Consider the following 27,861-nt stretch of genomic DNA (forward strand, 5'->3'; position numbering starts at 1 on the left):
TCAGGAATAATTCTGTGAGGTGTCTGCTCTTTCAGTTCGAACAACTTGCAAGGAATGTTGACTGGATTTATCTCTGCAACATAACCATGAACAAAATGCAGTAAAATTTGTACAAGAAAGCAGTCCACTGTCATATATGTGGGCTGCCGCCCAACAGAAAAGTTGGAACTCCACGTAGAGTCCACTCTCATCTAATGGGAAAGTCCCTCAGTGCACTACACACTGCATGCAGCTTGAAGTACCAACTACCACAACACGTACACATCTTTTTTTTCATAATTTGAATGAGTATGATGGAGGCTTCTTTGTTGAGCACTTGGCTGATTTCGGCTTCGGAAGTGACAATGTTCATGTCCTGCCTAAGAGAATTAAATACATCTCATTCTCCAAGAACATTGCACTCCGCTTTCTAGACTCCCTACGTCTTATGCTCGAACTGCTTCAGAAACTTACTGAAACACTGTGTTAAGAGAACGTGCACGTACCTCACGGGGCACATTCTGATGATGCAGAGTTGCAGCTCATGACGAAGAACGAGTCTTCCTATACGAATATTTAGATTCGATCGAGAGACCTAATGAAACCACTCTGCCTCACATAACTGCGTTCACCAGTTATCTCAAGGCAATGCCATAATGGATGTGGATTATGTGCAGCAATTAATGTTTGTCATCCCTAAGTTAGGGAAATATGTAACTTTTATATACACACACTGGGTCTTGCCTTCTGTTACACTGCACCAGGGCTTTCGTGGGACGCAATGCTGAAAATGACATAATATCGACATGCTTCACTTTTTTGAACGTGGAATTCATGGGAGATTTTGTCAATCTACCCAATGTTTATGCCAAGCCAAATAACCCAAAAATGAGTGAGGAGTTCAGTACATCTGACAATTTTAGTTACATCTTGTACTTGGACCCAAAAACTCTGCATCCAGTTAATTAACTGTTGGACAAGGTAAGCAAGAGCTCGGGTGCTGTAAGGTCTGGCAGCCCAGAAAACAAATTTAAAATTCTCATAAGACATTTATTTTAACCAAGAGATATCTTGCAAGGAAATTTGATTTGTTGCAACAACCAAATGAGGACATGGATAAAATTATAAGCCTTTTACAAAATTTAAAAAAAAATGATCATAATAAATTAACTTTTATTAACACCAAATCTGACAGCACAATAAACATTAAAGGAAAAATGCCTGAACTTCTTGTACCTTAACTTTAATCTTAACCGAATCAAAATGTATACTGACTGAATTAAAATGCAAAAAATAATTTTACTGAATTGAAAGAGTCATGTAAAGTGAAGACAAAAAAATTGTTTCCTTCCTTTCTTTGACAAGGATTGTTGTTGTTGTTGTGGTCTTCAGTCCTGAGACTGGTTTGATGCAGCTCTCCATGCTACTCTATCCTGTGCAAGCTTTTTCATCTCCCAGTACCTACTGCAACCTACATCCTTCTGAATCTGCTTAGTGTATTCATCTCTTGGTCTCCCTCTACGATTTTTACCCTCCACGCTGCCCTCCAATACTAAATTGGTGATACCTTGATGCCTCAGAACATGTCCTACCGACCGATCCCTTCTTCTGGTCAAGTTGTGCCACAAACTTCTCTTCTCCCCAATCCTATTCAATATCTCCTCATTAGTTATGTGATCTACCCATCTAATCTTCAGCATTCTTCTGTAGCACCACATTTCGAAAGCTTCTATTCTCTTTTTGTCCAAACTATTTATCGTCCATGTTTCATTTCCATACATGGCTACACTCCATACAAATACTTTCAGAAATGACTTCCTGACATTTAAATCTATACTCGATGTTAACAAATTTCTCTTCTTCAGAAACGCTTTCCTTGCCATTGCCAGCCTACATTTTATATCCTCTCGACTTCGACCATCATCAGTTATTTTGCTCCCCAAATAGCAAAACTCCTTTACTACTTTAAGTGCCTCATTTCCTAATCTAATTCCCTCAGCATCACCCGACTTAATTAGACTACATTTCATTATCCTTGTTTTGCTTTTGTTGATGTTCATCTTATATCCTCCTTTCAAGACACTGTCCATTCCATTCAACTGCTCTTCCAAGTCCTTTGCTGTCTCTGACAGAATTACAATGTCATCGGCGAACCTCAAAGTTTTTATTTCGTCTTCATGAATTTTAATACCTACTCTGAATTTTTCTTTTGTTTCCTTTACTGCTTGCTCAATATACAGATTGAACAACATCGGGGAGAGGCTACAACCCTGTCTTACTCCCTTCCCAACCACTGCTTCCCTTTCATGTCCCTCGACTCTTATAACTGCCATCTGGTTTCTGTACAAATTGTAAATTGCCTTTCGCTCCCTGCCATCTTTAGAATTTGAAAGAGAGTATTCCAGTCAACATTGTCAAAAGCTTTCTCTAAGTCTACAAATGCTAGAAACGTAGGTTTGCCTTTCCTTAATCTTTCTTCTAAGATAAGTCGTAAGGTCAGTATTGCCTCAAGTGTTCCAGTGTTTCTACGGAATCCAAACTGATCTTCCCCGAGGTTGGCTTCTACTAGTTTTTCCATTAGTCTGTAAAGAATTCGTGTTAGTATTTTGCAGCTGTGACTTATTAAACTGATAGTTCGGTAATTTTCACATCTGTCAACACCTGCTTTCTTTGGGATTGGAATTATTATATTCTTCTTGAAGTCTGAGGGTATTTCGCCTGTTTCATACATCTTGCTCACCAGATGGTAGAGTTTCGTCAGGACTGGCTCTCCCAAGGCCGTCAGTAGTTCCAATGGAATGTTGTCTACTCCGGGGGCCTTGTTTCGAATCAGGTCTTTCAGTGCTCTGTCAAACTCTTCACGCAGTATCATATATCCCATTTCATCTTCATCTACATCCTCTTCCATTTCCATAATATTGTCCTCAAGTACATCGCCCTTGTACAGACCCTCTATATACTCCTTCCACCTTTCTGCTTTCCCTTCTTTGCTTAGAACTGGGTTTCCATCTGAGCTCTTGATATTCATACAAGTCGTTCTCTTATCTCCAAAGGTCTCTTTAATTTTCCTGTAGGCAGTATCTATCTTACCCCTAGCGAGATAGGCCTCTACATCCTTACATTTGTCCTCTAGCCATCCCTGCTTAGCCATTTTGCACTTCCTGTCGATCTCATTTTTGAGACGTTTGTATTCCTTTTTGCCTGCTTCACTTACTGCATTTTTGTATTTTCTCCTTTCATCAAGTAAATTCAGTATCTCTTCTGTTACCCAAGGATTTCTACTAGCCCTCGTCTTTTTACCTACTTGATCCTCTGCTGCCTTGGCTACTTCATCCCTCAAAGCTAACCATTCTTCTTCTACTGTATTTCTTTCCCCCATTCCTGTCAATTGTTCCCTTATGCTCTCCCTGAAACTCTGTACAACCTCTGGTTCTTTCAGTTTATCCAGGTCCCATCTCCTTAAATTTCCACCTTTTTGCAGTTTCTTCAGTTTTAATCTACAGGTCATAACCAATAAATTGTGGTCAGAGTCCACATCTGCCCCTGGAAATGTCTTACAATTTAAAACCTGGTTCCTAAATCTCTGTCTTACCATTATACAGGGTGATTCTAAAAGAATACCACAACTTTAAAAATGTGTATTTAATGAAAGAAACATAATATAACCTTCTGTTATACATCATTACAAAGAGTATTTAAAAAGGTTTTTTTTTCACTCAAAAACAAGTTCAGAGATGTTCAATATGGCCCCCTCCAGACACACGAGCAATATCAACCCGATACTCCAACTCGTTCCACACTCTCTGTAGCATATCAGGCGTAACAGTTTGGATAGCTGCTGTTATTTCTCGTTTCAAATCATCAATGGTGGCTGGGAGAGGTGGCCGAAACACCATATCCTTAACATACCCCCATAAGAAAAAATCGCAGGGGGTAAGATCAGGGCTTCTTGGAGGCCAGTGATGACGTGCTCTGTCATGGGCTGCCTGGCGGCCGATCCATCGCCTCGGGTAGTTGACGTTCAGGTAGTTACGGACAGATAAGTGCCAATGTGGTGGCGCTCCATCCCGCTGAAATATGAATTGTTGTGCTTCTTGTTCGAGCTGAGGGAACAGCCAATTCTCTACCATCTCCAGATACTGTAGTCCAGTTACAGTAGCACCTTCGAAGAAAAAGGGACCAAAAACTTTATTGGCTGAAATGGCGAACAAATGTACAACTAAATGAAACTTTATAGCTCCCTTAATTCGCCGACAGATAGTGCTTAGCTCTGCCTTTTGTCGTTGCAGAGTTTTAAATTCCTAAAGTTGTGGTATTCTTTTTGAATCACCCTGTATAATCTATCTGATACCTTTTAGTATCTCCAGGGTTCTTCCATGTATACAACCTTCTTTCATGATTCTTAAACCAAGTGTTAGTTATGATTATGTTGTGCTCTGTGCAAAATTCTACCAGGCGGCTTCCTCTTTCATTTCTTAGCCCCAATCCATATTCACCTACTATGTTTCCTTCTCTCCCTTTTCCTACACTCGAATTCCAGTCACCCATGACTATTAAATTTTCGTCTCCCTTCACAATCTGAATAATTTCTTTTATTTCATCATACATTTCTTCAATTTCTTCGTGATCTGCAGAGCCAGTTGGCATATAAACTTGTACTACTGTAGTAGGTGAGGGCTTCGTATCTATCTTGGCCACAATAATGCGTTCACTATGCTGTTTGTAGTAGCTTACCCGCATTCCTATTTTCCTATTCATTATTAAACCTACTCCTGCAAGGATTATAGCTAATAAACTAACATATGTCAAACATGAGATAGGCGTTTTACAACATGAAAATTCTGCGGGTAATATATCTTCTCAAATGAAAATAATTGTGGGCGTAGCACTCTCGACAGAACGAATACAAATAGAATTATCCACCATCACACGAACCAGCGAAACACAGTAAATGAAAGCAGAGTGACTCTTATAAATAATAATGAGAATCCTTTTTTGACACCAGAACACACCAGTCACTATAATAAATATGCAGTCAAGTTCTCTCTGACATAGCAATTGACAACAATTAGCAGTAACTTAAGCTGGATCACTGCAATTAGTACAATCCGTGAAGTCTAGAGCGAAATTTTAAAAAAGGGTTTCAAGAGACAACAGATCATGACCAGAAACATAACTGAGCGTACATGAGCGTTGCTTGAGTTTGTTTCACATTAAACAATAGTACCAACACCTCACAGAGAAGGCGCAGATCAATTAGCTGTAACCGCAACCAGCGTGTAGTTGTAATCACAGCACAACCAGGAGCCAACTAGATATTGGGGGACACAGTGTTCAATGTTTACAAACGCAAATCCTCACCATCAACAACGACCAGCGTGCAGTCGCTCTGATGCAGATGCAGACCTGACGTTTAACATGCTCCTTATGCCAACAACTCAACTCCAAAAGGGTCAGGATCATGTACAGCAGCAAATAAAATTTCTTGTCATGGCTGTACGTCCATGTAGAGCTCCTCTACCAACACTCACTGGTTGTACTGGTTTGCTGTGTCTAGCAAACTGACTGTCAGAGTTATCCTCTTCGCAGAAGAAACACGCACTCCTCCTGTAGGCTCGACCGCACAGCCATCCTGCGGTCAGATGCAAAGCTCATGAGGCACGCTACCCGAACAGCTTTTGTACGAGGAGATCAAATACTTTGATACAACAGAATTGATTCGAGCCGACCATCACTCAAACTTATAAGGGCGTGCCATGGAACAATCTCTCCCCATTGGAGGGTTTTGATGGCTGTCCGATGAAGAAATCGTTGGATTAGTTAAATTGGAGAATGTGGCTGCGGATACTGGTGTAGGACATGTGGAGACAGAACTGGCATATCCTAATAGTTTGCCTGATATGCACAGCAATTTCTCGAGTGACTATTTATGTGTAATGGTTCCCTCCCCAAGCTGATAACGATACTGGAGGATAAATAGACATACGAAATGCACAGAAGCCTTCAGTAACATCTCGGTTTGAAATTGAAACTGATTAAAGTCACCCGTGCTATCTCTTTTAACAGTCATATTGGCTGAAAGAGTATACTGACGTTGACACCAACATGAGGGCTTCCATAATATGCGACTTTGAGGAATTTTTTTTTTCTTATGAACAATTCTATTTTTGGCAAGACAATGGAGAGTTTGAGGAACTACCGTAAAGTTCACATAGTTTACTGCATGAATGGTAGTTATGGTCACAATATTCGATGAAGAATTTGTTGCTCTTGAGATGGCAAAGGTTTTGGTAAAGTTCGCTGAACCTCTTTATGTTGAAATGTGTGTATCAGACCTAGCCAAAATCTGCATGCACCACTTTGACTATCAGTTTGTAGTAACTCGTTTCACATATCCAATGTTACATTATATGGATACAAACAGCTTCATCTACTGGGTGAATGGTTGTGATCCGTATGAAATAATAAAGTGTCACCCTGACAGGTATGACACATCTGGATATGCAGCCGATAATCCTTATAGCATACTGTCTGAAAATAATAGTGTTATCAGTCTAATGAAAGACTAGGAGAATGGGTCACAGAATGTGGAGTTTGTGGGCCTTTTAGCGAAAATGCACTTATACAGTGCAGGCACAGTTATCACCCAAAGGTGGGCAATGGGTGTTTGCTGTGCTGCCTCGGTGCCTTGTATGACTGGTGATTATGAGGAGTGCTGTTCGGTGGTGTTGGTGGAGATGCAACTTGTCCTCCTACTCCTCCACCTCCTTCTCCACAAATGGTGCACCAAGTAAGCACTTGTGAGAGCATGTGGTGTGTACTGTGCCGTAATTGAAAATTGGTCTGTCATGCCATGATGACAAACACTTCATTTGTGAGTGCAGGATTGGGACACTTTATTCAGTTGGATGATAGTGAGAAAACGAATATATTTATTTGTCTAGTTTTTTCACCTGCTCTCTGCCATCCCACTCAGTATTATTATTGTTCTTCATTCCCAATGTAAAAGAAAAACTCTCTCTTAAAACAGTGGTATCAAGGAAGGATGTTCTGATAAAGACCATACTCTTATTCCTAAAACCCAACCACATAGTTATAAAAATCTATTCTACCATACAAAAAATGGATAAAAGGTTTACGCATGTGACAAGAATACAAATACGATGAGAGAGAGAACATGGCTTAGTAACACCAGGGAAATGGTGGGTGTACCGGTTCTTTTTTTTATTGGTGGTGGTGATGGTGATGTTGGTGGAAGAATCCTTATTCTGTGGTAATAAATCATTATCATTATGTAACAAATAGTGGTGACACATAATCAGTTATAACAGTAACATGGCAGGTCATAAATAAATGTGACAGATCATTGTTTTTAATTGCCATAGAATGGAGGGGCAAGGGAAAGATAAGGACCAGTGGACCCTCTGTCCTGGATTGGAGCATAAATCTGGCAACCATGCAGGCTGCATTCATTCCCCAAGCTTATAGAAACACTCATTTTAGAATTCCTGTAATTTTTAAGCCACCTAAATGGCTGAGGAGGAGGGGGTGGGGGGGGGTGACATTGACCTTTGATATTCAAGGAGATCTGACAACAATGCAGAATGCACTGAAAAGTACACTGTCCCACTACCAACTCAAATGGTCACAGATTTGTTTGATCTATGGGAGAGAGTCACAAAGATGCTGAAAGAACAGAACTGACAGACACTTGAAGATTGACTCAAACTGTGCCATGAAATCCTACTTATAAAGTTTCTAGAATTAACTTTTAACTAATGAATCTAGGAATATACTACAGTCCCCGACATATCGTACCTGTAGATCTTGCAAAGAGAAGGTTAGACTAATTACAGCACACACACAAGGTGTTTCAGTAAGCATTCTTCCCATTTGTGAACTGAATGAGAAAAAGCCCTAATAACTGGTAAAATGGGAAATAACATCTAACATGCATTTTGTGGTGGTCTGCAGAGTGCAGACATAAATACTGCTGAACTCAAGCGTTTGATAAAATTAAACATGTGATTTCCAAGTCACAGTTTGAGCAGCTGCACACCCAAAAATTTTTAAGGGTCAGTTTCACATATATCCCTTCCCTTGTGCTCTGTCGCTGTTGTAGATGTTTGTATCCTGTCTTGTGCAGAGATGAATGACTGTTCCTTCTTTTTTTAATGATAGACCGTTTGCATGGACATATTCAATACATTTTTTTCTAAATATTATGTTCCCTTCTGTTCTTATATCTCTGTTGGGTATGGTTATGATGACTGCATCATCAGGAAAGAGCTTACATGTGCTTTATCAGTGTGTGGTGGAAGGTCATTTATATACAGCAAGAACCAGAGTGGTAACAATACTAGACCCTGTAGAATACCAATGGTAATTTCTCCTGCCCAGAATAAGGAGCATCACTAAAACTGAATGATATATCTAAGCTGATCCTTTGCTTGCTGTCAGTCAAATATGAAGTGAACCACCATCTCATTATATTGTGATAAACTCACATAGAAAAATATATTGTGAATTGTTTGGAACTCTTAATAGAGAGAGAGTGAAGTTATGTTGTTCAGATAGTTTAATATATAGCGCATTCATAAATTAGTTATACAAAAGTAACCATTCATTGTGAAAAGGGTAAATAACTTACAGAAACGTTTGGTACAGCACTTATTGCAGTATATCTTCAAGTTTTCTTTCCACCTAAGCTGTTAGTTCCCAATGTTACTGCTAGGCGGCAGGTGCCAATGAGTTATTCCAATAGTCATCATGGAGTTGTATAATGGTGTAGAGCTTGTGCAGCGTTATTTATTGTTTCATGAATCCAAATCCACTACACTGGACTAAATATTGCAAGCCACCACCTCAAAAACAAATTGTTATTAATTGGTACCCTTGTTCCATCTGTATCACATAGGACACCAGGTCAAGTTCACCCAGCAGCAACTGATGGAACAATTGAACAAGTTCAGCAGTCTTATCTTCCACACTGTAACACTAAGCATATTCAGTTCTAAGCTGGTGGTTGCGTGGAATATTTAGTCCTGAACTGTAGCAGCAGATTTGGATTCATGAAATCATAAACAACACTGCACACCATTAGATGACTCCATGATGACTGTTGTAATGACTCATTCACACATGCCACCTAAAGTCTGGTTAAAATTACTTGATAGTTGACGCTGAATGTGGTGGAGCTCGATTCATTGAATCAGAGTGCTCCATGTTATGGCCGAATCAGTCACTGTTTCCAAACTGCCACAGCAATTGGTCAGTTCACTTACAATTCCTTGCTTAGTATTGTTTCTTTATGCACTTGGAGAAATGCATGGTACACATTGTGCTGTCTTACAATGTACAGGTTGTTTGGAAAAAACTCCCTAGTTTTAAGTATACATTTATTGGATGATGATGATGATGATGATGTTTGGTTTGTGGGGCGCTCAACTGCGTGGTTATCAGCGCCCGTACAATTACCCAATCTTTGCTCAGTCCAATTTCGCCACTTTCCTGGATGATGATGTAATGATGAGGACAACACAAACACCCAGTCATCTCGAGGCAGGTGAAAATCCCTGACCCCGCCGGGAATCGAACCCGGGACCCCGTGCTCGGGAAGCGAGAACGCTACCGCGAGACCATGAGCGGTGGACACATTTATTGGAGAAATTAATGAAAAATTACATCCTTAAAGCTTTGGTTAATGTTAGTAGACTTCAACGTGGGATCCATTTGTTGCCCTGCATACGTCGAGACAATAATCCACTTCTCGCCATGTATTCACCAACGTTTCAGGTGTAACTGTCCCAACTGCTGCAACGATTCTTCCCCATAAATGATTGATGTCTCTGATCTTTTCACTGTACACAACACTTTTTGTGTGGGCCGAAAAGAAAAAGTCCAGTGGGGTTAAGTCTGGGCTTCATGGTGGCAAGGTATTGGGCCAGCCCTAACTAACCACCTTCCTGGAAAGCGAGTGTCAAGAGCTGCACACGCATAGTTACTGTAATGAGGTGGGGCGCCACCTTGTTGAAAAAACGCAAGCCCCTTTTCCGCCTCAATATCGTCCATTCGGGAAAGACGTACGCTGTCAACGTCACAGTTCTCGGTCTACCTGGAGATTTTGCTTCTAAACACCACTGGTTTCCTTGAAAGACTTTAGCCAGTGACAGTTTTTGCTGTAGGTGGTTCACCACCATACTGACGTCCAAAATTACGTTGCACTGTTATAGCTGACTCAGTTTTCACAAGCCAAATAACACACTGAACTTTCTGTTGCAGAGTACCGTACACATTGCTGCTGAGTTGCTCTGCACTGCACTGCATGCAGGCTTGTACTGAACTGAGGGAACAGAGGGGGAAAAAAAAAACAGCGCTGGTGCCATCTCAAGGTCAAGCAGACCTGCCAACTGTAGGGGTGCCAAACTTGGAGAGTTGATGAATTAAACACCACAAACTAGAGTAGTGTATATCACTTTGTACAGATTCTAGGATACATTAAAACTAGGGAGTTCTTTTTCCAACACTGTATTTATTCACAACCAGTTTCGATCATTGATCATCTTCACAGTGGAAAAATATTGAGGCAACTTCACATATATACATGCTATTTAACCAGAAAAGACGCCATAGCTGACTTGCAAACGTCAGAGAAAAGATACCATCATAAGCAACTGGAAAACAGCAGTTAAAACGTCCCTTGAGAAAAATTACTGACACACAATATTTTTTGGCGGAACGCAATCTGACTTTCAAAAATCCCTACAAAAGAATGGTCCTGACTAACATTAACCTATACGTTTCACAAATCACTTACCTCACAAAAATCTTCGTTACTCGAACTACTGCAATACAGCGAGTGCCACTACTGCCAGCTAAATAAAAGCTCAAACTACGGAAGGCCCTAACTACTGATAGGCATAGTTAGCAAATGAAAGATTTTAATAGAGAACAAACAATGTATTTACCTTAATAGTCATCAAAAGTCATAATATATATAGCAGTTCTTACGAATTTCAAAATTCCGCCATTTCTCTCCCCACATCCACCACTGCTGGCGGCTCACCTCCAACTGCGCAACGCTACGCGCTGTTAACAGCCGGCAGCCCAACACTACAATGGCAGACAACAATGCAAACTAGACACAGACTGCACACAGCACAGCCAGTGATTTTCATACAGAGCGCTAAGTGGCGTTACCAATATAAAAACCTAAACAGCGTACTTACACAGTAAGTGCCCAGCACCATTTGGTTGTTGTGCCTGAGCAATTATGTTGTGCACTTCCAAGGGAACCTCCCCATGGCACCCCCCTCAGATTTAGTTATAAGTTGGCACAGTGGATAGGCCTTGAAAAACTGAACACAGATCGATCGAGAAAACGGGAAGAAGTTGTGTGGAACTATGAAAAAATAAGCAAAATATACAATCTTGGTCGTCCATGTGCAATATAAGCAATATTAAGGTAAGTGTGTGATGAGGAGAGCTGTGGTCTCGTGGTTAACGTGAAATGCTGCGGAACTAGAGGTCTTTGATTCGAATCTTCCCTCGACCGAAAATTTTAACTTTTTATTTTCAGTTTATGTGACAAACCCTTATGTTTTCATCACTTTTTTGGGAGTGATTATTACATCCACAAGAAAACCTAAATCGGGCAAGGTAGAAGAATCTTTTTACCCATTCGCCAAGTGTACTAGTTAGGTGGGTCGACAACATATTCCTGTCATGTGACGCACATGCTGTCACCAGTGTCGTATAGAATATATCAGATGTGTTTTCCTGTGGAGGAATCGGTTGACCTATGACCTTGCGATCAAATGTTTTCGGTTCCCATTGGAGAGACACGTCCTTTCGTCAACTAATCGCACGGTTTTGCGATGCTGTCGCAAAACACAGACACTAAACTTATTACAGTGAACAGAGACGTCAATGAACGAACGGACAGATCATAACTTTGCGAAAATAAAGAAAGCAAAATTTTCAGCCGAGGGCAGATTCGACCTAAAGACCTCTCGTTCCGCAGCTGTTCACGCTAACCACTGGACCACGGCGCTCCTCGGCTCACATTGCCCTAAATATTGCCTATCTTAGACATGGACGACCCAGTTTGTATATTTTGCTTATTTTTTCATAGTTCCACACAACTTCTTCCTGTTTTCTCAATTGATCTGTGTTCAGTTTTTCAAGGCCTATCCACTGTGCCAACTTATAACTAAATCTGAGGGGGGTGCGATGGGGATGTTCCCTTGTTAGTGCTGTTACACGGTTTTGTGTTTTCTGCTTGCTTAAGCCGGTACTACGGAGTCAAGTATTTTTTTCTGACATCTGCAAGTCAGCTATGGCGTCTTTTCTGGTTATATAGCATGTATAACCTGTGAAGTTGTCACAGTATTTTTCCACTGCGAAGATGATCAATGATCGAAACTGGTTGTGAATAAATACATTGTAAGACAGCACAGAGTGTACCATGAATTTCTCCAAGTACATCGATGCTGTTGACAGTCGCCTGAAATTTTTTTTTTATTCTTTCCTGATATGTTTCGATCCCGAATCATGGGTCTGGCACTTTTGTTTCGTATTTCATCGTATGTGATAGCCACACCACATACAACACACACACATTAAGATGCTAATGCCATATATACGTTTTATACACAGCTCTAACTTAACACTACTGGATACTTCAGCACAAGACGCCATACAGCGTCACATATGCGGTTATCATAATCACGGAGATCGGTTTGCATTAGATAAGCTTCGCATGACATTGCCTGAAACCGAATTTTCTGAAGGTTTCAGTTCATCATTGCAACTGGGTGACCTTAGTCAAAAGTGTAATGATTTCGTTCATTGTCATATTTTAGCACACTGGTTAGCATACTAACCCACCACGCTAAAGCTCATCAAGAGCTGGGAGTCTTTTAATTTCTAAATCTAATCGAAAGAGTCTGATCATCAATTTTATTCAATTAAGTGGTTTAAATATAATTTTTATTTAAAATGTTTTGCCATGTCATTTTCACCATCGTATTGAGTTTTTGATAGCTCTTATTTTTGTACCTATCATCCTTTTTTCGTCTGGACTCTGCCTGTGTCGTTCATAATCTGTAACTAAGTGCCAACGAGGACTGCTCATTGGTAGGTAACGCTGTAGTGCGTACAGCCAGTGAAAGGATAGCTTCAGGTGACCAATGTAGCAAGAAATTACGATATACTTTTAGCGCTGAAACTGAACTTTTTGTGTCTTGAGTTTGCTCCTGGAGGATAGCTTTAATAGCCATGAACAAAGTGATCGTGATTTTACTTCTGCCGCATATTTTTGACCACCACTTTCTCTGATACATCACATACCACGTGGTTGTGGTTAGCTTATGATACGAGTTTTAAATTCAGGGCTACAAAACGCTGCCGCAGTTCAGTCGTTGGTGATTTAAAATCAGCTGTCGACAGATCTCGCATTTCCAACATACCTTGCACCTATAACTGTGCAAGCCGGACGCCGATGTGGCAACACTGTATCAGCTAGTGACAGACGTCAGCTATCAAGTAACTTTAAACAGACTACAGCAGGAACGTGGAAACTAACAGTGTTAGGCGGGAACAAATCTTGAAGACATACTGCAGTCAGCGCTGTATCAAACATTTTTGTAAATCATTTACCCTTTTGGCTATTAAGTTATTTTTGTATAACTAATTTATAAACACACTGTACAGTCCATCACTGCTGTTGGGCGACATTTACAGCACGACATATTAAAGGGCGTCGTGTCTTTCAGCGGGTTCCGAGCATATACTTGGTATGGTACTAATTACTGAGTAAACGAATGCCTACAGCAATCTACAGCTCTATTTGTAAGTTGCTGTGTACCCAGAGGAGCCACGACCTCCTGAGAACGACTGTCCCTGGCAGGGAGTTGAGCCCGGTAACACGGACAAAATGCGCTGGCGTCGCGTCATCGAATTTTGGCTGAACGAGACCGGCGCCCACCCAGCGACACTTGATCGGCCTGCGGCGGTGCAAGCCGCTGCCGCACTGCCTGTGTTTACCGGCAGACGCACCTGAAGCGCGCATGCGCGGAGCGCGGTGCGCCCAGTGTGTCACGACACACATCTGCCGGGCTGCGCGTAACGGGACGGCGCCCCCCACCCCCTCGGCCTGTCTGCGCTGACCCACTTGACGGCGCGGCTTTTTTTCTGGCTTACGGTAACGCGGCTGGCTGCGAGCGCCTGCAGTGCCCGACGCGACGGCGGCCCGAGAGGATCGGAAGGACGAGCGAGCAGGAAGAGCGCTCGGCCTAGCGGCGAGGAGTGGTGAGGCGAGATGCAGAGCTGCCAGCAGCGACCCCGACCCAGACCCAGGTAGCGGCCAGCGAGCGCAGCGCCACAGCACCGCCAGACGTCGCGTCGCCACAGGGATGGCCGCACACGGCCTGCTCCTGGTGAGTCGCCGGCGACGCCCACCGCGTCGCCACTGTCCGCAGTAGCTCCTGTGTTGTGCGTGGCTGGTGTGCTCGGCGGCTGTTTACAACTGCAATAAGGGGGGAAAGGAAACAACTCTGCATCGTGCTTTCGTCGACTAGATTTATTCGGTCGGAAGATGTAACGAGCCCAAGTCCATTTTCAGAAAACAGCATACGTTTCTAGTGCAGATTACAACTCGTATGCAGGCTGCATTCGAGGGCAGTGTTTATATCTTTGGTGACATGTGATTTTGTAAAGAGTTACGTAGTGTGTGTGACAGTTCCCAACGCCCCCCGTATCCTCCAGCATTTTGCGTACTTTGCATACCATGTATGTACATAATATGCACATAAACACTTGTCGAACTCTTTATGGTGAAATAAGGTTTTTCCGAATTACCTTGCAGTCTATTTGTGGCTATGTGTATACCACTGAAGTGCATGACAAGGGACATTTCCTATTGTACCACGTATTAAGGAAACCCTTTCCATGCCTGGTGTGTGCTGTGATCAGTCAAAAAATGTTGTTCTGGCGTTCTATGCGAGCGATATGCAGGAGTCTTCAGTACGTTTTTACTGTGTTGTGGTCTTCTATACGAAGACTGGTTTTATGCAGATCTCCATGTTACTCTATCCTGTGCAAATCATTTCATGTCCGAATAACTACTGTTTACGGTATTTATCTCTTGGCCTATCTCTACCATTTTTTACTCTCCACAGTCCACTCCAATATTAAATTGAGGATCACTTGACATCTCAGAAAGTGTCCTGTGAACTGATCCCTTCTTTTAATAGAGTTGTGCTGGAAATTTCTTGTCTCTCCAATTCAGTTCAGTACCGCCTCATTAGTTACGTTATTTACTCGTCTAATTTTAAGCATTCTTCTGCAGCACCACATTTCAAAAGCTTTTTTCTTGTCTAAAGTGTTTATAGTTCATGTTTTGCTTCTGTACACGGCTACAGTCTATCCAAATACCCTCAGACAAAACTCCCTAACACTCAGATCCATATTCCACGTTAACAAATTTCTCTTCAGAGACGCTTTCCTTGACATAGCCAGTCTACATTTTATATCCTCTGCTTTGACCATTAGTTATTTTACTAATAGCAAAACTCATATACTACTTTGTGTCTCGTTTCCTAATCTAATTCCGTCAGCATCACCTGATTTAATCTGAGAACATTCTATCATCCTTGCTTTGCTTTTGTGGATGTTCATATTATATCATTTCAAGACACTGTCCATTCCATTCAACTGTGCTTCCAAGTCCTTTGCTGTCTGACAGAATTACAATGTCAAAGGCAAACTTGAAAGTTTTTATTTCTTCTCCCAGATCTTTAACGCCTACTCCAATTTTTTCTTTAGTTTCCTTTGCTGCTTGCTCAATGTACAGACTGAATAACATCGGGGATAGACTATAACCTTCTCTCTCCCTTCTCAACCACTGCTTGCCTTTCCTGCCTCCCCCCCCCCCCCCTCCCCCCATATAACTGCCCTCTGGTTTCTGTACAAGTCGTAAACAGCTCCGTGTATTTTTACCCCTCTGGCATCAGAATTTGTAAGAGTATTCCAGTCAACATTGTCAAAAGCTTTTCTGCAAATCTACAAATAGTATAGATGTAGATTTGCCATTTTCTGTAAGTCCACAAACGGTATAGACGTACGTTTTCCTTTCCTTTCCTTTCCTTACCTTACCTTTTAACAGAATTAGCGTCAGTATTGACTCACGTGTTCCTACATTTCTCCGAAATCCAAACTGTTCTTCCCTGAGGTCGGTTTCTACCAGTTTTTCCATTCCGCTGTAAAGAATTCCTGTTATTATTTTGCAACCTTGACTTGTTACGCTGATAGTTCGGTAATTTTCACACTTGTCAGCTTTTCTCACTTTTTACAGTTTCTGAAACTTTGTAAACTGGTTCTTGCGGGATGGTAGGCGTCTCTGTGAAGAGTCTGCCAGTTCAGTTTTATCAGCACCCAATTAACCCCCTTCCAGCGGTAAAAAAAAATCTGACGATTTGTGCACGTTCTTCGTATACGTTCATAATGCCCTGTTTGTCCTATCTGGTGTGGGTTACAGGAGTGTTTTGCAAGCAAACTTCTCTGGATGAATGGTTGCGTTTTTCCAGAACCCTGCCAATGAATTCTTTCCATCTCGCATTCCTACAAACTGTGGCACCAAGATAGCTGCATGAATTTGACTTGTTCCAAGTGCGACTCACTCATATCACAGTTATTTGATGTCATATTTTTGTAGTTTTTTTAAAATAATGAAGCGTTCGTTAACTATGAACCAAACGTGAAATTCGGTCTACGCTACAGGTCTGCTGTATTTTTTATTAGTAGGCTTTGTCAACTCGTGACCAAATTGACGCCTTCCAAACTAATCTAGACGGATAAATATGTCGCTTCAAACAGCTCCAGAACGCTGTAACATTCCAACACTTGGCTTTCGCCATTGTTATAGCCGTATATGCATTTTATGACCAATGCTACACCATCGATGGTGACACATCGAACTTCAGATCCAACAAAGTTTCTCCTAAATACTCCTGAAACTGGCTTTTACAACTTTGCGAAAATTAAGTTGTAGAAATAGTATTCTACCTTTATTAATTCGTTGCCATTGTTAATATATGTATTACACTGAATAAAATGCCATACAAGGTGGTCTTACGAAAAGTAAACTTTTCGTTATGGCGTTAAGTCATTCACACATTTGCACAAACTTATTTTAATGAGTAGCTCTTTAACAGTAGATAGCAAGTAAAAATAGGTTTCCTGTTTTTTTCACATTGGCTGCTAAGTATTGGCTGCAAAAAATGGAACGCCCCTGGACTCATTCTGTAGAAGTCGTGGAATTTGTGTTCATGTTGGGAGAACTGACGAGAAATCACGGCTGAACAATGTTCGATATTTATGGCGTTGTTCTGATCCGCCCAGTACTTAGTTTCCTTTTTCAATTTCTAGAGCTTTAAATAATAAGCTCCAATGACGTCCTCCTTAGAAGTGTTCATAATTGCAACTGAGAGACATGATTCGTGCAGTCTTGTTGCTTGTTGTATGGTGAGTCCCATCGCATGGCATATTGTATCGCCCCCGTGGTATCAAGTGTCGCACCAAGTGTCGCGTCGCATATCGTTTCTTCTCAGAGGTGCAAATGGCTCAAATGGCTCTGAGCACTATGGGACTTAACATCTGTGGTCATCAGTCCCCTAGAACTTAGAACTACTTAAACCAAACTAACCTAAGGACATCACACGCATCCATGCCCGAGGCAGGATTCGAACCTGCGGTCGTAGCGGTCACGCGGTTCCAGACTGAAACGCCTAGAACCGCAAGGCCACATCGGCTGGCCTCGGAGGTGCACTTTCCTCTTTAACCACTAGATGTTGGTGATGGGGCAGATGGTTTCGATCCCGCCTCTGGCATGAGATTTTGTGTTCAAAGAACACTGTTGGTTTAGTCGTGATAATAAGCAATGCAGGACGGCGGGTGGAGTTTCAAGTCGGCCGTCCAGCTTTAGGTCTTCTGTGATTCCTCTAAATAGTTTGAGGTGTATGCCAAGATTCTTCCTTCGAAAGGGCGCGCTAGATTTCCTCCCTAATCCATCACCACCAACCCAAGCCTGTCTTAGATTGCTAGTGACTCCCACCACCCTGTCCATTGTTGGACCTAGCTGTGTGGCCCAGCCTGACCTGACCTGACCTGTCCTTTCCACCTCTTTATTCTCTTTCATTTCTTGGTTTTAATGCCTTTTCTTAAATGATCATTTAACAGCTTCTCTGTACTGTCCTTTTTATGGGCTTTGTCTGTTTTTTTATTTTGTTGGTTACACTTAGGCTTTCCAAGATCCGCCTTTCGCCTCCTTCCTTTGACGAATACTCCTGGTTTGCCACTTAACGGATCAAAGGACTGATCACCCTGCAGTTTTGTGCATTTCACTCCAAACCAACCAACCAATTTATGTATCTGATGTTACCAGTGGTTTAGCAACACATACCAAATACGCATTTGCTGCTGTTTACATATTTTAATGGGAGAATCGCTTTCTACGGACAGTCTTGAGGCAAATGCTAACGTGTCATTGTGGGAAGTATTCTTTTGGTAGTTAAGTAATTAGCAGTGAAATTGGTGCTGCAAGATTGTGAATTACGTAATTGCTACTTTCGGGTCGTCAGTCGTATAATGCAACAAATAACTCCACAACTCAACTGCACTCCTCAAATATCAAGTTCGTTACTTTCCCAAATATAAATACAGTGATTATGGAGAGTGGCATAACCATGGATGATGCCACGCAGCGATTGACAGCTAAGTGGCTTTGCAGTATCTTCACTAAATACATCTACACCATGCTCCGCAAGCCACTTAATGGTGCGTAGCGGAGGGTACGTCTGGTGTCACCATCTGATCCCCCTACCTGCTCCAGTCGCGAATGGCTTGTGGGAAGAATGGTTGTCGGTAAGCCTCTGTATTGGCTCTAATTTCGCGAATTTTCTCGTGGTCATTACGCGAAATGTATGTAGGAAGAAGTAATATTTGTCCACCTCATTCCGGAAAGTAATTTCTCGAAATTTCAATAGTAAACATCTCCATGAAGCACCACACCTCTTGTAACGTCTGCCAATGGAGTCTGTTGGGGATCTCTGTAAATCTTTCGCGCTGACGAAACGATCCCCTGACGAAACTCTCCGCTCTACATTGGATCTTCTCTCTCTCTTCTCTATCTCTTCTATCAGTCCTACCTGATGAAATGAAATGTCGTGTGACAAGAGCCTCCCGTCGGGTAGACCGTTCGCCTGGTGCAAGTCTTTCGATTTGACGCCACTTCGGCGACTTGCGTGTCGATGGGGATGAAATGATGATGATTAGGACAACACAACACCCAGCCCCTGAGCAGAGAAAATCTCCGACCCAGCCGGGAATCGATCCCGGGCCCTTTGGATTGACAGTCTGTCGCGCTGACCACTCAGCTACCGGGGGCGGACAGTCCTACCTGATAAGGATCCCATATTGATGAACAATACTCGAGATTCAGTCGAACATGCGCATTATAAGCCACTTTCTTAGTAGACGTGTTCCCTTAAGATTCTTCCTATGAATCTGTCTGGCAACTGCTGTTTCTCCTTTTTATTTTATGTGGTTATTTCACTTAAGGTCGATCTGAGTAGATACTCCTGGATATTTTACGGTAGATACTGTTTCTAGCAGTTTCTCGTCAATAGCGTAGTGATACAGTAGTGGATTTCTTTTCCTATGTATGCGCAATGTGTTACGTTGCCTGGACCATTTATCACTCCTCTGCTCTCCTCTTCGCTCCTTTGTTATAAACAACTACATCTGCAAACAGTCTTAGAGCTTCCGATGCTTTCTATATATCATTTAGATACATTGTAAACAACAACGGTCCTGAAACTTTCTGGCAGATTAAAACAGTGTACCGGACCGAGACTCGAACTCGGGACCTTTGCCTTTAGCGGGCAAGAGCTCTACCAGCTGAGCTACCCAAGCACGACTCACGCCCCGTCCTCACAGCTTCACTTCTGCTAGTTCCTCGTCTTCTACCTTCCACTTGAGTACTTGCCCGCAAAAGACAAAGGTCCCGAGTTCGAGTCTCGGTCTGGCACACAGTTTTAATCTTCCAGGAAGTTTCATATCAGCGCACACTCCGCTGCAAAGTGAAAATCTCATTCTAATAACGACCCTATTACATTTCCTTGGGATACTCCGGAAATTAACTTTACATTTGTCGATTTTGTTTCTTTAAGAGAGATGTGTTGTCATTTTTACAAGGAACTGTTGAATCTAGTCGCGAATCTGGTCCGATACTCGATAAGCACGTATTTTTTCACTAAAAGGCAGTGCGGGACGGTGTCAAACCCCTTTCAGAAGTCAAGCAACACGGGATCAACCCGTCTACAGTGCTATAGATCTCTTGGAGGAACAGAGTCGTCAGTTTCGCAAGGCCTGTTTGCGGAATCAGTGTTGATTTTTATAGAGATTTCCGTTTTCCGAATAAGTCGTCATTCAGCGTAAAAGTGCCCTGTAATTCTAAAACAGATTGACTTCAACGATACAGGTATACATCTGCCCTGCAGCTCTTCTTGAAAATGGACATGACCTGCGCTTTTTTTCAGTCCCTACGTACCCTTCGTTGCTCCAGCGATCTTCGGTAAACTGCTGTTAGAAGGGAGTAGGTTCTTTCGCATAATATTTGTAGAATCTTATCTGGTGCCTTCCGACTGCTAAGCGAGTGTAATTGCTAGAAACTAGCAAATCTCTTGTAAAACATTTGTATTCGTTGTTATTCTGGCTATTTTCTTCCTCTTGGTATGTTTCTTTTCTGTAGCGGGATCTGATACATCGTGAGTGGTCGATTATTTTCACTTCGTGGCTGGTTGCCCTTCCCGCCGCCCCGGATGTTAGCCTTAGGGACTCAAGTTTCTAACGTGTTTAATATTTTAATTGTTATTAAAAAAAGAAATTATTTCTCATCTGTTTTTATCGTCTCAAACTGACCATTTTCAGGCAATGTAGTCCATATCTTATTGTCACACCGTAACCTGGCAAAACGGAACACCGTTTAGCTATCATAGACGTGAGTATACGACAGTGAATCTGATAACTCTCTTGACTGGTTACTCTGTAAGTACGAGAAATGATTTGAAGATAGCAGACACTGTCAGTAACCGGTCACCCCCCAGGGGATCCACAACTCTTTTGTGGATACGTGTGTAGCGAGCACGGGACCCCGAGCTAATGTGGCCTTCCTTCTTTTCCGGGCTGCATACCCCCCCTTTCCGTATCCTTCCCCATCCCCCATCTTCGCCCCCCCCCCCCCTCACCTCTGGCTCTTTCCTTCCCTTTCTCCCCCTCTGGGAGTATGGTTTGTGCCTACGTCCGGAGACGGACGCTTGTAAATGTACCGCACTCTTCGCCTTCCTTGCTTGTATGTCTTCATCTTTCTTCGTCCTTCTCTTTTCCTTACCTCTTCTCTTTACCCTTTTCTCCGCTGCGGCGTTTGAGACCCCTCTTCTTTCCTTTCCCTGTCTCTTTCTTCCTCCCTGTGCGTGTCTGAAGGCCGACCCACGCACTTCCATGCGTAGCCGGTGACGGGGTAACGCGTAATTCCCCGCCCCGGGTAGACAGGTAGGACACGTACGTACCCCCTGGTAACGGCCAGGCCCAGGGAGGGGTGATTACCCGAGCTGATACCTTCCGAAAGTGCCGATTGGTCCCTCCGTCCGTTTGTCGGGAGGTGTGACCTGAGGTGTGAACAATCACCTAAGGCGGGTGTGCCCTCGGTGAGGGCCCCCACAAGGAAGGAGCGCGCCATCGGAGACGCCGGTAATCATGGGGGATTCTTCCGCAATGGTTTCCTCACCTTCCACTATGTCTGCTCACAAACGTAAGTTCACTGAGTCTCAGCCACAGACGGTTCTTCCATCGTTGCCACAGTTCCTTGTTGTTTCTCGGTCTGACGAAGGTCACGACTTTTCCACGGTCAACCCTTTCATTATTCAGAAAGGTGTCGACGCAATTGCGGGTCCTGTAAAGTCTTGTTCCAGATTACGGAATGGCACCCCGTTGTTGGAAACACACAGTGCCCTCCAGGCTCAAAAATTGCTGCGTACTTCTCTGCTCCACACCTTCCCTGTCCGGGTGGAACCGCACCGTACTTTAAATTCCTCGCGTGGAGTCGTTTATACACGCTCCCTCGATGGATTGTCTGACGAAGAAATTCAGCACTACCTGTCTGACCAGGGCGTCACAGCTGTTCATCGGGTTATGAAAAGGGTTGACTCGAACATCATTCCAACCCGCACTGTCTTCTTGACATTTGACAAAGTTCAACTCCCATCAAAAATCAAAGCAGGCTATGAGATAATTTCCGTTCGCCCTTATGTCCCAAACCCCACGCGTTGCTATCGATGTCAGCGGTTCAATCACACCAGCCAGTCCTGTTCCAATCCGGCCAAATGTGTTACGTGTGGCAAGGATGCCCATGAGGGTGCTTGTCCACCTCCATCCCCTCGCTGCATCAACTGTATGGGTGACCACGCTGCTTCCTCTCGAGATTGCCCCGTTTTTAAGGACGAAAAACTCATCCAGGAAATAAGAGTGAAGGAAAAGGTGTCGACCTTTGCTGCTCGAAAGTTACTCGCCAGTCGACAGCCCACTGTGCCTCAGAAAGGAAAATACAGCGCTGTCCTTGTTTCTCCTCGGCCAACAAAGGAGGCGGCCACGCAGACTTGCGACCTCACCTTTAGTACCACGGTCGTCAGATCGGCCAGCGCAAAGATCGCCCGTTCAACCTCACCACTTTCGCCTGCCCACTCAATGGCTCACCCTTCGTCGGGTTCTGCTAAATCTCGAGCCCAAAAGTCAGACGCCAAGTCTTCGAAAAAAGAGCATTCTCGTGAAGAGTTTTTACGTACCGCAACTTCACAACCATCGGTTCCTCCTTCATCTAAACATCATACTTCCAAGAAGGCTACGAAGAAACACAGTTCCTCTCCTTCTCCGCCAAGGCGTGTCCCATCTACAGCACCACCTGGCGGAAATCGCCCTCGGCCGTCTTCTGTGTCGCCGAGGCGCACTGCTGGTGGCCGGTCAACTGGCCGATCGTTGGTGGCTGGAGCTGCTCCTGACCAACCTATGGATCAGGATCTTCTGCCTTCGACTGAATGCCATTCCATGCTGTCGGTCGCAAGCTCTGAGCAGTCGTTGAGTTGACAGCACCCTTGGTCACGTTCCTCCATTTTCTGTTCACCCTATGTCCATTATCCACTGGAATATCCGCGGCATTCGAGCCAATCGGGATGAATTGTCGATCCTCTTACGATCCTACTCGCCGGTCATCTTCTGTCTTCAGGAAACAAAGCTGCGTCCCCATGACCGCTTTGTTCTCCCTCATTTTCAGTCCGTCCGATATGACCTCCGCTCTGTTGAAGGCACTCCAGCCCATGGAGGACTCATGATTCTGCTCCACGATACTCTCCATTATCACCAAATCCCCTTAAACAGTTCCTTCCAAGCTGTCGCCGTCCGTCTTTCCCTTTTTGGATATACGTTCTCTCTTTGTACGGTATACATTCCATCATCCACACCAATGGCACGAGCTGATCTCCTTCATCTTTTTTGTCAGCTTCCACCCCCCCTATTTGCTGGTTGGGGACTTCAATGCCCACCACCCGCTTTGGGGATCTCCACATCCTTGTCCACGTGGCTCACTATTGCTAGACGTCTTCCACCAAGCGGATCTAGTCTGCCTCAACACTGTGGTCCCCACATTTTTGTCTGCCTCCACGACAAATTTATCTCATTTGGACCTTGCGGTCGGTACTGTTCCGCTAGCTCGGCGCTTCGAATGGTTCGCCCTTGATGATACACACTCGAGTGACCACTTTCCATGTGTTCTTAGACTGCAGCCTCAACTGCCATATATGCGCTCGCGACGCTGGAAGTTTGCCCAAGCCGATTGGACACTTTTTTCGTCTCTAGCGACATTCGATGACCGTCGCTTTCCCAGCGTCGACGATGAGGTCACACATATTACCGACGTTATTCTCACAGCTGCGGAACGTTCAATACCACGCACCTCCGAATTGCCCCGGCGCCCCCCAGTTCCTTGGTAGAACGAGGCATGCCGTGACGCAATACGTGAGCGGCGACGTGCTCTTCGCATTTTCCGTCACCATCCAACTTTGGCAAACTGTATCCGATATAAGCAGCTCCGTGCGCGATGCCGTCGCATCATCCGCGATAGCAAGAAGGCAAGCTGGAAATTCTTTATTAGCTCATTTAACACCTTCACTCCCTCCTCGGAAGTTTGGAGTCGGCTTCGACGGTTCTCAGGCGCGCCTAGTTTCTCCCCGGTCTCTGGGCTCACTGTCGCGCATGATACCTTAGTGGACCCCGTCGCAATTTCTAACTCATTGGGTCAGCACTTTGCTGAGATTTCGAGCTCTTCAAATTACCCGCCAGCGTTTCTCCCGAAGAAACGTGCAGCGGAAGTGCGACATCTTGCTTTCTCCTCTCAAAATCGCGAAAGCTACAATACTGTTTTCTCCATGCGGGAACTCCAACATGCCCTCTCTTCTTCTCGCTCCTCCGCCCCAGGAACGGATGGTATCCATGTCCAAATGTTGCTGCATTTATCAACCCATAGCCTGCGTTACCTCCTTCGCCTTTACAATCGAATTAGGACCGACAGTACCTTTCCCAGGCGATGGCGGGAAGCTATTGTCGTTCCCGTTCCGAAACCTGGAAAGGACAAACATCTCCCCTCTAGCTATCGCCCCATTTCTCTCACGAGTAGTGTCTGTAAGGTTTTGGAGCGTATGGTGAATTACCGTTTAGCTTGGTGGCTGGAATCCCGCAGTCTTTTAACACCAGCCCAATGCGGATTCCGAAAGCATCGTTCTGCCGTTGACCATCTTGTTGCTCTCTCCACTTATATCATGAACAATTTTCTCCGGAAACGCCAAACGGTAGCAATATTTTTTGATCTGGAGAGAGCATACGATACCTGTTGGAGGACAGGCATCCTCCGCACACTGTTCTCTTGGGGCTTTCGAGGCCGGCTGCCCCTTTTTCTTCGCGAATTTATGGCAGAGCGCACATTTAGGGTGCGGGTGAACACTACTCTCTCCCGTACTTTCTCCCAAGAAAACGGGGTACCCCAGGGCTCCGTGCTGAGTGTTGTACTGTTTGCCATCGCCATTAATCCAATTATGGATTGTCTCCTTCCTGATGTCTCGGGCTCCCTCTTTGTGGACGATTTTGCGATCTACTACAGCTCTCAACGGACCAGCCTGCTTGAAAGACGTCTTCAAGGATGTCTCGATCGCCTCCACTCGTGGAGCATCGAAACCGGCTTCCGTTTCTCACCCAGTAAGACCGTTTGTGTTAATTTTTGGCGACGTAAGGAGTTTCTTCCGCCCTCCTTACATCTAGGTCCTGTCAACCTTCCGTTTTCCGACGTCGCTAAATTCTTGGGTCTTATGTTTGACAGAAAACTGTGCTGGTCCTCCCACGTTTCCTATCTTTCGGCTCGCTGTCTGCGTTCCCTTAACACCCTCCGTGTCCTGAATGGTACCTCCTGGGGAGCGGACCGAGTGGTCCTTCTCCGCCTCTATCGCGCCTTAGTGCGCTCGAAATTGGATTATGGAAGCATCGTCTACTCCTCTGCTCGCCCGTCTATTCTTCGGCGTCTCGACTCTATCCACCACCGTGGATTACGTTTAGTGTCTGGAGCTTTTTACACCAGCCCTGTGGAAAGCCTTTATGCTGAGACTGCTGAACCTCCGCTGTCCAATCGGTGGGCAGTCCTTCTGAGTCGTTATGCTAGCCATCTGTCTTCCATGCCTGCTAATCCAGCCCATGACCTTTTTTTCGACACCTCCTTTGATGTCGGGTATGCAGGCCGCTCCTCCTCCCTACTACCCCCGGGAGTCCGCTTCCGTCAACTGCTCCATTCTCTCTCCTTCCGCTTTCCTAAAACCTTCTTGACAACTTGGGGTACAGCACCGCCTTGGCTCCGTCCCCGGATCGACTTGCTCAGAGACCTATGTCAATTTCCCAAGGATGGTACCCCTACACTTGTCTACCGTCGGGCATTTGCTGCTCTATGTGCACAAATGACGGAAGCCACATTTATTTACACCGACGGCTCGAAAACATCGTTAGGTGTAGGGAGTGCCTATATTGTTGGCGACACCCCAAATCACTTTCGGCTTCCCGACCAGTGTTCGGTTTATACTGCGGAGCTTTACGCTGTTCTCCAGGCTGTCCACTACATCCGCCGCCATCAGCGGATACAGTACGTAATCTGCTCAGATTCTCTCAGCTCTCTCCTAAGTCTCCAAGCTCTTTACCCTGTGCACCCTCTGGTCCACCGGATTCAGGACTGTCTGCGCTTGCTCCACCTGGCGGGCGTCTCAGTGGCGTTCCTCTGGCTCCCGGGACACGCTGGTATCTGTGGGAATGAGGCGGCCGATATAGCGGCCAAGGCTGCAGTCTCTCTTCCTCGGCCAGCTATTCAGTCTCTTCCGTTTACCGATTTACGGAGCTGTTTATGTCGCCAAGTTGCTCATTTATGGCATGCGCATTGGTCAACACTTCCCCATAATAAATTGCGGGAAGTGAAAGCCCTTCCTTGCGCTTGGACCTCTTCCGCCCGAACGCGTCGTCGGGAGGAGGTAATTTTAGCTAGACTCCGGATAGGGCACTGTCTTTTTAGCCATCGACATCTTTTAAGCGGTGATCCTCCCCCACTCTGTCCCCACTGCTCTCAGCTGTGGACGGTCAGACACCTTTTAATTGAATGCCCCTATTTTAATCCGTTACGCTCCCGTCTACAGCTATCGCCTGATCTATCATTGATTTTAGCAGATGACACGCGCTCAGCTGACCGCGTTCTACAGTTTATTAGTGACAGTGAAATGACGTCAGTCATTTTTTTTTTTTTTTCTTTGGGGGGGGGGGGGACAACCAACCCCTTTCTATAGTGGATTTTTAAGCATTCCTTCTGCCTTTAGTTTCTCAAATTTTATGAGTTTGTTCCCCTTGCTGCTGATTTTAAATTTCGTTTTTTTCCTGTTTCCTACGTCACGGGCTGGGCGCTAATGACCATAGAAGTTTTGCGCCCTAAAACCACAAAAAAAAAGTAACCGGTCAGTCAGAGATAATAAAAAGAGCGATCCACAGATGGAAAATGAGTTTATTTTCTGCAAATAAGGATTTCAGAGTGCTCCCTGTCTACAAGTATATCCAGTTTTGGTTAACTGTTTTTGTGTCGTGTTTTCTCAGATGGAGACAAATACAGCGCGGTATTTATCTAAATGAACGTGGTAAACCATGTAAAACCTTACGTACGTTGGCCGGTGGACCAGGTAAAGTGTCGTTAATCTGGCGCGCGGAACAGTCAGTGTTTCGTAAGCTATCATAAACACTTCCTAGACGCAGCTACTTCAGCATTCCTTTCACCAGCCTTGGTTATTTTTTTTTATTTTTGATACTTTGTTGCTTCTTTCTCGCTGTTTAACCATACGGTTGTTTTTGCAGTAATCCTGAAGTCGTCGTCAATGAAAATGTCTTCCTTGTTAAAATATCTTGATCTGTACGTGCTTCTAAACCACCACAATCTCCTCTGATTCCTCATGTCATTGCTACAATTAATCATGTACGTTCACCATAAACTTCATTCACCGATACTTAAAAATCGACCGAGCGAGGTTGCTCTGTGGTTTGCACACTGGGCTCTTATTCGGGAGTGTTCCAAATCCGCGTCTGGACATCCAGATTAAGGTTTCCTGTGGTTTCCCTAAATCACCCCAGGCAAATGCCAGGATGGTTTCCTTCCCCGTCCTTGAAACAATCCTAACTTGTGCTCCGCCTTTGGTCACCGCAATGTCGGCG

The 27,861-nt window shown here is 44.2% G+C and overlaps 1 protein-coding gene across 1 annotated transcript in view; it reads left to right on the forward strand.

The window, feature by feature from the left end:
* The first annotated feature begins 14,225 nt into the window (after positions 1-14,225).
* Positions 14,226-27,861, forward strand: part of LOC124776850 (protein spaetzle 4) — a 68,747-nt gene continuing 55,111 nt past the window's right edge. The window contains exon 1 of the mRNA XM_047252022.1: positions 14,226-14,417. Within this exon, the coding sequence (XP_047107978.1) occupies positions 14,394-14,417 (24 nt within the window). The 5' untranslated portion in view covers positions 14,226-14,393. The remainder of the gene's footprint in view (positions 14,418-27,861) is intronic.

Source organism: Schistocerca piceifrons, chromosome 2, assembly GCF_021461385.2.
Source record: "Schistocerca piceifrons isolate TAMUIC-IGC-003096 chromosome 2, iqSchPice1.1, whole genome shotgun sequence".
NCBI lineage: Eukaryota > Metazoa > Arthropoda > Insecta > Orthoptera > Acrididae > Schistocerca > Schistocerca piceifrons.